Source organism: Silurus aristotelis, assembly GCF_946808225.1.
Source record: "Silurus aristotelis genome assembly, chromosome: 7".
Classification (NCBI taxonomy): Eukaryota; Metazoa; Chordata; class Actinopteri; order Siluriformes; family Siluridae; genus Silurus; species Silurus aristotelis.
The window spans coordinates 21,256,607-21,270,768 of NC_139580.1; the positions used below are offsets into that span (position 1 = coordinate 21,256,607).

At 38.8% G+C, this 14,162-nt stretch overlaps 1 protein-coding gene across 5 annotated transcripts in view; it reads left to right on the forward strand.

The window, feature by feature from the left end:
- The first annotated feature begins 294 nt into the window (after positions 1–294).
- pot1 (protection of telomeres 1 homolog) overlaps positions 295–14,162 on the forward strand; it is a 32,843-nt gene continuing 18,975 nt past the window's right edge. For 4 of the 5 annotated variants that reach the window (XM_083545995.1, XM_083545997.1, XM_083545998.1 and 1 more), the window contains exons 1-4: positions 295–413; positions 10,717–10,848; positions 10,981–11,053; positions 12,211–12,311. In XM_083545995.1, the coding sequence (XP_083402121.1) occupies positions 10,729–10,848; positions 10,981–11,053; positions 12,211–12,311 (294 nt within the window). In that variant the 5' untranslated portion in view covers positions 295–413; positions 10,717–10,728. Of the gene's footprint in view, positions 414–2,252; positions 2,327–10,716; positions 10,849–10,980; positions 11,054–12,210; positions 12,312–14,162 lie in introns of those variants that run through there. The other variant, XM_083545996.1, reaches the window with a different exon arrangement.

Here is a 14,162-nt window from a genome sequence, read left to right on the forward strand (position 1 = left end):
TTTATTTTATTTATTATTAAAAAAAAAAAAAAAAAAAAAAAAAAAAAAGACAAAAAAAAGACAAAGTAAGGGGGCACCATAAATCTATGCATATAATATAATTTGATGGTGTGTTAGGGTAAATTACAAACAAAATATTTATTCACTATTTCATTTAAGAACTTGAAGGAACATGTTTTCTAAACGAATCTTGAAATCATTGTGGATTGATCCCAAAATAAAAAATAAATACTTTAAAAAATAATAAATAGCAGGGCCCTTATACACACACAGTATATGTTCAGAGCAGTAGTGGCGTACACAGTGAGAAGCCCCGCCTCCTCCACGTGACGTTTCACTTCCTCCGCCTCGCGCGCACACATCAAACTGCAGGAGGAGAGTTTCAGACGCAGAGCAGCGCGCGACTCGCTAATGTGAGTAACACTGCTGTGTGTCTTTAACCCCAGCGACCTGTCAATAAACCTATACACTAACAAAATATTTATATTAATATCTGCTCTCAAGCGTTGAGAGAGTCTTTTGGGTTTTGTTTAGCTCGGCTATGATGCATTTAGCCGTTGGCTAACAGGGTAATGTTTTGCTAACTTGTTTTCTTTTTCAACTTTTTTGCCGGCCTGGTTGAACGCCAGGAATTGTAACTGTTATATCCGGAAACTATACACACAAAGTGGCTCATGGTCATTCAAAAATCTGCATCCCGGCATCTGTAGCAAACTAAAATTGATTTGGTCTCAGCTAAGGACATTTACAAAACGGACTTTTCTGAAAAAAAGATGGACATCGTGAGGACAGTTCAGCCAAAACAGTTCGAAACTTGTTTACCTTTTTCAGGAACCAGTTGTACTTTTGCGTTTTTCTTTCCTGTACAATTCGCACAAAATCACACAATTTGCAAGTGGAAAAAAAACCCAGGGAGGATTAATGAGGTTGATATTGATGCTTCTGATCGAGATTATACTACTATATTGTTTACATGCTTTTTTTTTGCACCTTTGACTTTATTATATTATACTACACTGTTTACATGCTGTCTTCTGCACATCTTGACTGCTGCTGTATTTTTGCACTACATTGTGTTTCTTATATTCACTTCCGGGTATAGTTTTTACAGTTCACAGTACTGTATAACCAAGTATACAGTAGGTTTACTGGTTGGTGCTCTTGGTTTTGTGTCTTGTCTCGTGTTGTCTGTCTGTACTGTTTTTTTGTCTGCACTGTTTGCACTAGGTTGCACTCGATGCACTTTATGTAGCTTGTGTTGTGTTGTAGCTTTATGTTATTGTTTAGTGTAGCACCAGGGTTCCGGAGGAACGTTGTCTCGTTTTTACTGTGTACCACTGTTATTAGTAGAAATGACAATAAAAGCCACTTGACTATACCGGAGGTGCATCTGTGTCTATAGTAAAAGGAGACTTGTTGAATTGTGTTTATTGGGTTTCTTGCTTTAGCAACGGCTTTCATTCTCACTGCATGAGATACCTGTCTGCTCTGTTACACTTCTGTATAATATTCATGGTTTCTGTAGTTGTGGTGTCATCATGATGGTATTAGGAGGTGGTTTATTTCATCTAGGATACCATTGAAGGCCTTGGTGTGAAGGAATCCTGGGTTTTCTGGATTGTTGTTGATTTGTTTGTCACACTAAAGAGTGTCGAGGCACAGATCTGGGGAAGGTTATAAAAAGTTATCCAGCATTAATGATTCCCAAGTGCACAGTGGCCTTAAAATCTTAACTGTACGAGGTTTGGAACAGGCAGGACTTCTGCTAGAGCTGGCCGCCGGGACAGTCTGATCAATGGTTGAAGAATGACAAGAGATTATGTGTTAAGATGGGGGAAACTTGCAGAAGGTCATCTAAATCTTTCCTTTATTAGACCTGCATGTTATTTTTTTTTTTTTTTTTTTTTTTTTTAAGAAGACATTTACATTTATAACATTTAGCAGACGCTTTTGTCCAGAGCGACATGCAAAAGTGCTTTGAGTATATATCAACGAATAAATCTACACTGATTACAATTTAAGATAAATCAGCATAAAACTCTGGCAGAAGGTTTTTTTTAATGTAAAAGACAAAGCAATCGTGGAAAAGTGCTAGTTTGTGTTTGACAAATTAGGGTATTTACCCGTTGTTTAAAGATAGCCAGTGATGCCACTATCCGGACATCTAGGGAAGTTCATTCCACCAACTTGGTGCCAGAACAGAGAAGAGCTTTGAGGTATACCTACCTCAACTCATACCCTACCCTGAGAGAAGGATGTACCAGTCAAGCAGTGCTGGAGGATCTCAGGCAGCGTGGTGCAGTGCGGGAGTGATAATGTCTCTGAGGTAAGAGGGTGCTGGATCATTTTTGGTTTTGTAGGCAATCATTAGTGTTTTGTATCTAATGAGTGCAGTTACCGGAAGCCTGTGGAGGGAGCGCAGCCATGGGGTGGTGTGGGAGAACTCTCGCAAGTTAAACTCAAGTCGTGCAGCTGCGTTTTGGATCATTTGCAGTGGCCGAGTAACGGAGCCAGCAGAGAGCTGCAGTAGTCCGGTCTTGAAATAAGAGACTGAACAAGCCTGTGTGGACAGAAATGGTCAAATCCTTCAGATTTCATTGAGAAGAAATTGACAAGTCCGAGTCACATTAGCAACATGTGGGGAGAAGAACAGCTGATTGTCCAAAGGTTGCAAGCGGTGGCTGAAGGGGAGAGCAGAAAGTTATGAAGAGATATTTTCAGATCCTGACCTGAAGATGAATCACCTGGTGTGCCCAGCAGTTTGGTTTTGCTAGGATTGAGTTTTAGTTGATGAGCACTCATCCATGAAGATGTCCACCCGGCATGCCGAGATCTGAGCGGAAGCTGTGGTATCTGAAGGAGGGAAAGAGAAGATGAGTTGAGTGTCATCAGCATAGCAGTGGTAAGAAAACCTATTTGAGAATATGACTTCACCAAGAGTGTGAGTATAGAGGGAGAATAGGGGAGTTCCAAATACTAAGCCTTGTGGGACACCAATGGAGAGTCTGCGTGGGGGAGATGTGGACCCCCTCTATGTTACCTGGTATGAACGACTGGTAAGATCTATATAGAAGACCGTAGAATTAATTTCCTAGTTTGGTAAAAATAATATATGTATATTAGATAATAGTGAAATGGAAGATCTGTTGCTCTGTGCACAGTGTGTGGTCATTGTCAGCTTTATGTAGAGGATGGCTGTATAAATCAGGAATTATGTTCAGGAATAATGCAGATTTATGGTTTATCTAAGAGAAGGCAGTGTACCGTAGCAAGCCACTGATGGATAAAAATAATTGTAAGCCTTTTGGTTTGTGAGCTTCATACTGGGTTCTGTAGTGAGTGTGATGTCAAAGTAAAAAATCTCTCACTCTGTTTTTTTTTTTTTTTTCTTTTTTCTGTGAGATTTTATTCCCTGATGCACATCTGTAGTCTCAACCAGATGCTCTCTGAACCCTCTACCGAGTAAATGCACACGTGTTGTATCTGCATTTAAATTAGGTCTGAATGTATTTTCTGTTTAATAATATATTGACATAAGTTTATTAGAAACCAACATGTGTGTTGTGTCTGAGGTAGCAGCTTGTAGTTTAGCTCTCAGTTCGATCATGCCTGGAACCTATCTGCATGCCTGTTTGTCTGGATAAATTGTTGTGGTAAGCATGTAACGTTAGTAGGGCAGCGTGGGTGCACTCATCTCCTCAACCACAATATCTTTTTAACATGCCCCTAAACAAATCATTTTGGCTGGGGCGCAAACAGGACAGCTGCCATCATCTCGTCTCCATATCACAGAGCTCATTCAGGCATGTGATGAGACGAGCTGCTCAGCTTAAAGAGAGTCTCCTCTGACATGAACTGTTGTGACTCTGCCACAAAACTGCTGGAGCATTGCACTCACTCCCTCAAGCTTTTTACTGTTTTTAGCCCTGTTTATTATGTGCACTCAAATCAGAGAGTGCATCTGGGATGACATGAGCTGAATAATGCAGCACAGGATGAGCAAATTGCATCATGGATATGCTAAAGACATTCTGTTTGCTCTTTGTTTGTATACACAAAATGTCTTGATACACTGATTCATTCAAATATATAAAACAATCCTGTCAAGTTTGGTTTTTATTTATTTATTTATTTATTTATACTAGAGGTGTTGCGCATTGCCGGTGTTTTTGGAGAAAATACATCTTTACCAAAGCTGTTTCTAGGAATAAAAGCAGAAATTATGTTTAAACAACTCCCCCAAACAAATGGCTGCCATAATGTGAAGGGTCTGTCCTCTAGCAGTGCAAAAATCATTAAACACCTAAATCAAAATGACAACATATGCATTTGTTTTTTTTAGAAACGCACTGCAAATTTGTAGCCTTCATGCAAACGTAATACACCTGCAACCTCATAAATGCTGCAGAGTGAGCCACAAAACCCCCGCGATGAGTTTTTGTTGAAGATTGACAGTGAATCGAATCATAGGTTGTGTTATTGCATTAGATAAAATTTGATTCATGTTTGTCGTTGTGCAAAATACAAATACGATATATTTTTTTACGGTATTTGGCAGACACCCTTATCCAGAGCGACTTACAACTGAGCAGTAAAGGGTTAAGGGCCTTCCTCAAGGGCCCAGCAGTGGCAGTTCCGTGTTGGTGGGATTTGAACCTGTGACCTTTCGATCCAACGTCCAATGCCTCTACCACTGAGCTACCACCTCCCTCGAAGCCAATGAAATTGCATTCAGCAGTTAGCATGTATCCAAAAACGCAAATATAAGCATAGCACAGAGTGATAGAGTGCAATGAAAGAGACAAATAAGGTGGCAATAAAGTGTACATGGCATTACAGTGGATTTGGCATGATATATGATTAGACATAAATACAGTGATATGTTCAGTACATAAGGTGCAGATGTGATGGTACATGAGAACAAATATATCTAGTGACATTAATTAAATTCAACAATACAATACAATACAATAAGTGTAAGGTGAATGTTAAAGAATGTGCAAACTGTGTATAAATAGACTATGTGCACAAAGCTTGGGGGGGGGGGGGTTTACTACCATTCTGAAGAGTTCAGCAGATTGACAGCTGAGGGGAATAAGCTGTTCCTAAGCCTGCTGGTGTGACAATGAAGGCTCCTATAATGCTTCCCTGGAGCAGAGCGAACAGTTCACGAATGGGGTGAGAGATGTCCTTGGCAATGCTTCTCACCTGCCGTAGATAGTGCTTGTGCTAAATATCTTTAAATAAACCCTCTCTGAGCACCGGTGAGATTTTGGGCAGTTTTGGACACAACTATATACCACATTGATGACGTAACAGTTTATCAGTGTGCTTGTAATACCACAATAGCAGTTAATCACAATCTGAGACAGGTGAGCTTTCTTCAGTAAGAAACTATGCTGTTGCTGTCGTATGGATGTCAGAAAGGATTTCAGATAGGAAAAGAAAAACCCCTCAAAACACTTGGTGGTGTTGGGTTATCGAAAGCCTTGACAGCAGCATGTTTTGACACAATGGTAGCTGTGTTAGGGCGTGTGGGGATCACTGCTCAGATTAAAGACAGCCTAAATTGTTCATAAAGACCATGGCCAGCTGCATTATGCAGGCCCTGAGTACATGGCCCTGCTATCAGTACAGTCTTATGGGTATTTACTCTGCTCAGGTTGGAGCACATCAGTAGTGAAAAGGTGATTGTCAGATCATAGGGTTGGAGCTCAGCTTTTCAGGAATTTGTACTCCTATATGGCTTTCATGGTTCTCTTTCTCAGATTGGCTGTGGATGACCTGTAGTCCTCCAGGTCTCGGGACCAAAAAGCAGCATCTTGTGCTCTCGGTCGAATGCAGACTTCCTTATTCATCCATTGCTTCTGATTGGAAATGTTTTTATTCTCTTAATTGTAGTGACTGTAAAAACACAACCCTTGATGTAGTGCAGGACATCATATTTGGTATAGAGTTCAGGGTGGTCAAAGAAGCATTTTAAAAACTGGTTTTACTTAATCTGGTGCTGTAGTAAAGAGTCTGCTCCCTCAAGCCAGCAACACATTTACAGACTTCATGTTTGATGAGATCTGTATTTGGGGAGTAGAGGAATAGATGATCAAATTGCTCACAGTGTGACCAGGGAATGGCTCTGTAATCTTCTCGAACTTCGGCGTAAACCTGATGCAATGTTTTGTCCCCTCTTGTGTGACATTTTAATGAAATATGAATGTGACTGAATTCAATATGACATGATTGAAATGACCAGCAGCAGTTATGACTCTGTGTGATGTTTGTAATGTGCTAATAGTTGCAACTCATTCCATTATGGTTAAATTAGCCAAACACATTTTGGATTTGTTGGAATTCTCTGGCATGAATAGAAGTTGAATACAGTGTTCAGAACAGTGCCTGCCTAGTGAATTTTATGTCTAGGACTGTTTATAGGCTGTACGACATTTTTACAACATACAACTAGACTGAAAAATCGCTCAGTAAACGGTTGAGCTCATAATTTAGATCTATGTCTGATTTGGTGCAAGTTTTCTGACCCATCGCTCATACAATACCACACTCTGTAACCTTAGGCAGAAAAACTCGGTAAAGTTTAAACACTTAATAAAAGATTTTTGATACAATTAGCTGAATAATAAAAGTTTATATCCCATAAAATCTGACTGCTGCACTGGGCAGTGCACGTGTCAAGAAAAAGGAGACTGAAGCCAGAATTCGAGTGAGTAATACTGATCCAGATTAACTCAGTGTCATAAGAATTTGATTTATTATTAATAATTATTTGCACACAGTAGCTAGCTGCTGTTCTCAGACACAGTCTGCTCTTTTCCTTTTTCTCTTTTATAGCCTGGTGCAGTTACAGTGCCTTCACTGAGTTAACTGCTCAGATGGCCAAGTACACTGCCAGCTGTCACACTGACCTGCCACTCTCCTGAGTAAAGTAAAGCGTATTGGGACGCAGCCTTTGAGCTGCCAGATTAATTTGTGCTGTGGAGAATTGTATAGCATGAGTCATATTACTTAATGTTCCTCTGAGTAACCTGCAGTTTCTGTGTTTCTACCTTTTTTTTTTATTTTTTATTTTTATTTTTTTTAATTCGTGACTTAGTTATGCTACACACCTTCTCCTCTGCTAGGATTAATAGCAGGCCAAAATGTATTGTAAGGATATGATGACAGTGTCAAGAGTGACTCAAACTGCACACAGTACCTGAAGTACTTTATCTGAATTTTAATGTTGCGGTTAGTGTACCAGGGTTGGACAAATCAGCCCGGTGTGTGAGTTCATTTATTCATTCATGGTTGCCTTAGTAGGATCAACAGCCAGATATAACAGAAAACAACCAGCTTCTTATGAACTAGTGTGTAGCCAGGTTTGAGTTTAATGCTTGTGCGATGCAGCTTTAGCGATGCTTGTACTTTAGCCCTTGTTTCATTATTCTGAATTCTAAATGCCTGCTACACTGCACACATCAGTCAAAGCGATGTCTGCATGATTTACGTGGTGTTCTCTGTGTGCAGAGGAGTTCGATAGAATAAAGTGAGTCTAAAACCTGACCAACACTTCGAGGGCAATGGAAACAGTCGCACTCTGATTCGGACCGCAGCAAACATGCCCAATGTAAAAACCACCAAAAAATAACAGCAACATGCCAGCTGGAAATTTTACCTGGTGAACTGGGAGGGGGAGGGTGAAGAACAAAATGTTCAAACCTGTTTTCGATATGTACATTTTTACTGTCAGATCTGTGTTTCTGATGGGTGTATTTTGCTAGTTGTGTTCATCCGCTTGTCTTTTAGCTAATTAACAAATGTTGATATGGAGATTTAGAGCTGCACATTGCAAACGTGTGAATTGAACACCTTTGACAGTGCTAAACATAGTGATGGATCCAAAAAACACACCCACCCCAGACCACACTTTGGTGTTAATTATTCTGCTGCTTGCTTATAAGTCTTTTTTTTCTAGATGCACCATTTGCAATGAAATCTCAAGTCAGTTCATCATATAGTTGAATGATTTTTGTTTGGAGCTAAGGTGTCCAATTGTTCCTAATCATTACACTCATCATGTCTGGATTTTTCTTCCTTTTTTTTTTTTTTATTGTGCATTACGAACAATAAAGTCTAATTTACTCAGAGCTGATCTGTTTCTTATTGTGTTCCTTTCCGAAGGCTTCAATTACTTGCTGGCGATAGGGGCAGAGGAATATAACCATTTCAGTTCATTCATCTAACAACGCGTAACAGAAAAATCACAGAGGAAGATGTGTTATATAAACTGTCGAAATGTGTCCGACCTGTAATTACCTGTTATTTGTTTCCTCGGATTGTAGGAAACAGGAAGAGTGGCTTGTTTGTTTTTTATTTTATTTTTCATTTTTTACAGTTCAACATATGAGATTTAGTTTTAGAGGGAACTTGGTCAGAATTTCCTTGGTTAGAAAGACCTGACACTATTGAATTATTCAAGATAAATTCAGAATAGATTAAGGGTTTAAGAATATTTGAATGATTTAATTTTTTTTCTTTTCCTACTTGAGCCTGCCATCCCACCCCCACGCCCTTTTGCCATCCAAACACAAACAGTTCAATAGCTTTATACAGATTCAGATCTCCAAATCTTTATGCAGATTGTGTTTACATACCTGTCAGGAGCAACTCTGAATTCCCTTCTTGAGTAATACATTTTATTTATAAGGTTTCCTTGTACAAGAAAGAATAAATAAATAAAGTCGCAGTTTTAAATACAATGTTTTGGACTTTAGGCTCAAAATTCAATACCAGAGGTTCTGAAGGCGGTTGCGCATTTACATCGGTTGGAGCTGTTGTGTTTTCTGCTTGTTAGGTTTATCGGTACTCCTCTTAAACCTGAAAGCACATGGGGCAGCAGGAGAGATCTGTGGTCAACTGTCAGATGTCGTTTATGCAGACCAGTATGTGCAGACCAATAGACCTCTAAAATGACCATTGATGGATTTGTCTTTGAGATTTTCCCAAGTTCTGCTTTAGCATAGAAAGATTGTGTCTGTGTCACTTATGATTAACTACACTTTTGTTTGTAAAAACAAAAGCTGTATCTAGATTGCTTTTTCAATTAGTCAGCATTGATTCTCACTTAGCTCTGGAGAATGCTGCAGGAACTTAGTGGCTTTCGGGTAGGGCAGTGAATTATCAGCCTTCAAGGGACTTTGTTAGGAAGTCATTTTTGTGATCTCTGACCATACAAAATGTTTGTGCTTTCTAATATTGCTGGACTAAATTGCTCAATCCTAGCTAATTGGTCATTGATTATACTATGCAAAATATACAGCGTTGTTATTTCAACCGTGAAGCAATACGAGTTAGTTCTGAGAGGCTGAGAGGTTGTGAAGCTGGCAGGGAAGATTGGAATTCATTACAAGGCTCAAGTCTCGCGTCCTCGACCTTTATTTTCTCCTCAAGGTGTTTTGTCGAGGTGATGGAAAAAATCTGTTTACAAAAAACACTCACTGCACGGTATATCAATTTGGTTGATATTATAGTGATGCTGATGTCGCCAAAGCTTTTTAATAATGATCTCCCTACTTAAAAGTGTTTCATTAATTAGATCTGATAATGTCATCTGATCTTCTGGTGTTCTGAGGATGCTTTGGTCAGTAGTTGCATTTCTGTGATTTGATGCTTTATTTTGACACATCGCAGGTTCACCAGTTAGATTTAGTATATTGCAAAGTATTGACATTCTGAAAACAAATCATTGGGAACCGTACATGATTAGTATCCAGGCCAAGTTTGTAAGCTTTCATAAAGTGTTTTTAGTCTCCTATATCAAGTTTCTCGCACTGAAAATTCCATTACCAGGGTTTCATTTTAACCAGAGTTAACATTCACATTCCTTTTTTTTTTTTTTTTTTTTTTTTTTAAATCACAAATCACAGCAATCACAGAATGATGGAAATCTTTTTTCCACATTGTACATTCAGCTCGGAAAGTAAACCAGAGTGCAATCCTGAGAACTGATGAAAATCAGCCATTAAAATGACAGCTACTGTCGGCTTGGAACTTTTGCTCACATGCCACCGTTTCATAGTTTTTACTTTAAATGAAAGAATAATATAGTAATGCAATCGAATTGTAAGCTTATGACTTTGCAGGAAAATAAACCTGATAAAGAAAGGGTTTACACTGTGATAGTATTATAGTTGTTTCATACAGAAGGTAGTTATTACAGATGACACATTGAGAAACAAACTGTGAATATGACTGAAATTATATATTTTTAGAAAGCGTTCAGTTTGGGTTCTGTCACGAAGGGCATATTAAAAAAGTGGTTCCCAATGTCCCCTGGAGGAGCAAGGTGCGTGTGTGTGTGTGTGTGTGTGTGTGAGAGTGTGAGTGAGAGAGAAAGAGAGAAAGAGAGAAAGTTTGAGGCCATAAGCAGAAAAGTTTTTTATTGATTTTCACATTACTGTGCTAAAATGCAACACGATACAATTAAAAAAAACAAACAAAAAAAAACACGTGCACTTTTACCCCTAGGGTCTGTGGCATGCTGTGTAAATTGTCACTTGCTATTTTTGTGTGTATTGTACAGCTGTATACTCTGAGTGCTTTTTTCTGAATTGGTCATCAATATAGCAAGTTATTAACGTCACCACTGTGAGGATGGTGTCCCTGCTTGCCAGTAATTTATTGCTTATTTCTTTTTTCTTTTCTTTCTCATGGTTCTCGTTACAGATAATAAAAGCAATGCCTGTCCACACAGTGAAATGCGCTTCTGATCTGGACACCATTGCCCCTTCACACGTCCAGCGGAGCTCTATATCAAATCTCAAACTCACCTCAGACTACGTGCACACGAGTGTTAAGGTTGTAAATTGGCCCCCCTTAATGTTATGCCTGTACCAATTTTCCTTGAATAAAATTAATCAGTTTTGAAAAAACAGCATAGCCTTAGAAGCCTGACTGCTCTGTGCTCTTTGTTCTTTTTTTTTTGTGTAGGGTGAAGTGGTTCAGAAGGGCCCTGTAGTATCTTGCAGGCAGAGAGACCACCTGCTAAAAGCTGTTATCCAAGGTGAGCTTCTGATTAAAATGCCCAATAAGGCTGCTAATGCACGCTGCTATTAAGCGTGGCGTTATATTGGAACTGTGGCCTTGATTCCGAGGATATTGTAGGCGCTCGCAGGTTTATGATAGACAGCACAAATCATTTTTAGTCCCACAGAGAAAATGCAATTTGAGAGCTAGAGGAAATCAAGGAACTCCTTGATCCTCAGAAGCATGTTAGCAGATTATTATTATAATATGATAATGATCTAAACATCCAGGCTTTACTGTTTGTCCCGTGTCTCCTTGGTTAAGGGGATTTGAGGAACATAAACCACCAGGGATTCACAATTCATGATGTAAGTTGCTTCATTTTCTTAAAGTCCTGATGACAATTTTCACCCAACAGCTCAATTTTGGGACAAGACTAACATGCAGATCTGCCAACATTCAGTATCAATAAACGGAGACGTTTCACAAGTAATAATGCATTTTGTATTACAGACTTTTCAGCACTTTTGTGCTGCTATTTGGCCATTATTCATTCTCCAGTCAGTTAAAAGTTTTAAAAAGAAATCCAGAAATGTGAACAAGCTAGTAAAATGATTAGAGGTTGTTTCTGATTTTCTGCCATTAGCAATTCCTTAGCCACTCGTGGGTGAAAATCAGTCTTGATTAGCATGCTGTGTGTAATGCACCACTGGCTAGTTCTGATGAAGACGGCATGCACAGCCGTGATTTACTCACCTAATTCATTTATTTCATAAATTTAGTTGTAATTTGTTTAAGAATTGTACGTTTAACGTTTAGTACCCCTCAATAACATTTGATTAGGACAAATCTGTTTCTGCTCTCAACCAAATCAGAGACAATCATTGGTCTTTTACTTACAGCTCAGCTACCTGTCTTCTCTTTTTCTTGTTTGCACTTGCTTATTCACCGCTTTCACACTCAGGCTACCAGAGTGCAAATGCTACAGAATCAACTTGTTTTTCGAATCAAATTGCATAGAGCAACAAGGAGAAATGTGAATTTCAATCATTTCTTGTAAAGCCTTAACATAAGGGATTTCATTGTTCTATATCATTAAAAGTAATTAAGCCTAAGTTTCGTTCAAACTTAAAGTATGTAATGTAAAGTATATAAGTCTCCTCCACTCTTCTTTCTTTTCATTCTGCTTCACAGATAAAGACACACAGAGTTCAGACCCATCACAACACACATCAATCAATGTCATTTTCTTTGGTACGTTGGCGAAGGACTTTTCGCAGACTGTCAGTCAAGGGGTAAGCCTCTGCTTTAACGTCTTTAAAACTACCTTTTAAGAAACCTATGGTGATGTTGAGGAGTCTCCTGCTGGGATGATTCCTAAGCTTGACTTAGTTAAATTTAATACCACCAGTAAAGAAAGAGCTCTGCAGGAATAGTATTAGAATATAATACGATTATACGTAATACTTTTACCCATTGGGAGTTTCACTCTTCTTATGTATTTCAAACCTCTTTTAAATGTTGAATATTAAAATAGAAAGTTGTATTTATAATAATTCTGAACAGTACATTGTTCAGCACGGCGTGTGCGGTTAAATCCTGCGGTCACAAACAAGTCGCACACAAAAGGTGTTCTGTAGTAAAATGCGTGTGAATGTGATGTTAAAAAAGCATGGTAGTGGCATAACGCAGATTTTGCCACGCTAAAAGGAAAAATCTTCATAGTTCGGTTTGCCTCCTTGCTGGCTGTGTGACAGAGGAATCCTCCCTGAGAGACATGTCTTTTAATCTGAGCTTTGCTGCTTCGCTTTATCAAATGTTGCTTTTTGCTCTCTGGATCTTGTTCGCCTATCCCCTCAAGCTCTCGTGACTGCCTTATCTCTCGTTTTTTTGTTCATTAGTCCAAGAGCCGCTTTTTCATCAGGAGCACTCCACTGTGGTTTATCCTCACTGTTATTGTTAGTGTTATGCTAAGCGTGACTCGCTGGCTTCTTGTTTGTGGAGTGGGCTAAGCTCCCAGATAGCCTGTGGAAAGAGCACTTCTTTTGTAATGTGAGCTGATGCTAAAACCCTGTACGTGGTAACAGTAGACGCACGGCAGCTTTTATAAAGGCCGCATGCGCCGCTTTGTTCGCTTTCTTGCATTTATGAAGACGGATTAAACTTCTAAAAAGGAGCTGTCTACTTCAAATGCGTTTATGTTCAAGACAGAGAGACACCTTGCTCTGTCATTTTTTTATGATTATAGACCTTGAATTTGGCAACATATAAATGCTCAGGTCTAATGCGAACATGTGTGTGGCAAAGAAACTAACCAACTGGAGCGTTGGAAAAAAAAAAATTATAATAATTAAAAAAAAATTCCAGCACACAAATAAAAGCTCCAGCGTGCTACCAAGAAACCTAGATGACAAGGGAAAAAAATGGCAAGAACTACTTATCTGGAGACATTAATAGGAAAATTGCTAAAGTATATAATCATGTAGCACGTTTGCCATGCACTCGGTTACAAGAGTGTTTCAACATACTTGTGAATGTAAAAAAAATAAAATAATTCATGCCTGCTAATTAACGCACCTAATAAAAATTCACCAGACTGCACTTCGGCCAACAAGCGCAGTGCAGCATGTAGTAAAATTCAGAATGACTAGTGTGAGCGATAGTTACAACTTTAAGGCAGCACTGTGAAGCACATTAAGTTTAAAAAGCCACTGAAATCAGAATTGTGTTTTAGATCTTTTTCTTTTTGGCCCTTGTGTTATGGACACCATTGTGATAGTAATCTAGAGCTGTGCAGTTCTGGAATATGTTACCTCTTCAGACAGAATAAGAACAGGATGTCTATCAGTAAAAGAAAAGAAAATGCTCACGTTAAGAGTTTGCTTTTTTCCATATTAAGATTGCTGGCTAAGCTGCTGTCAGGTTTGATTTGATTAATAGTTGTGCCAAATGCTGTTCTGTACGTTTCCATCACGTTCCAGAAGGAAATACATCGACATGCGGAATTAAAACGTGCCTAGAAATCCATTCCAATTTAAATCCGCATAGCTGTGTATCAAATGGAAAACTTTCATTTTGTCCAAACATGTAATCGTTTAATGCATCATTCTTGGTCTTGAGACAACAGTAAGTTTCTCCTGTTTGCT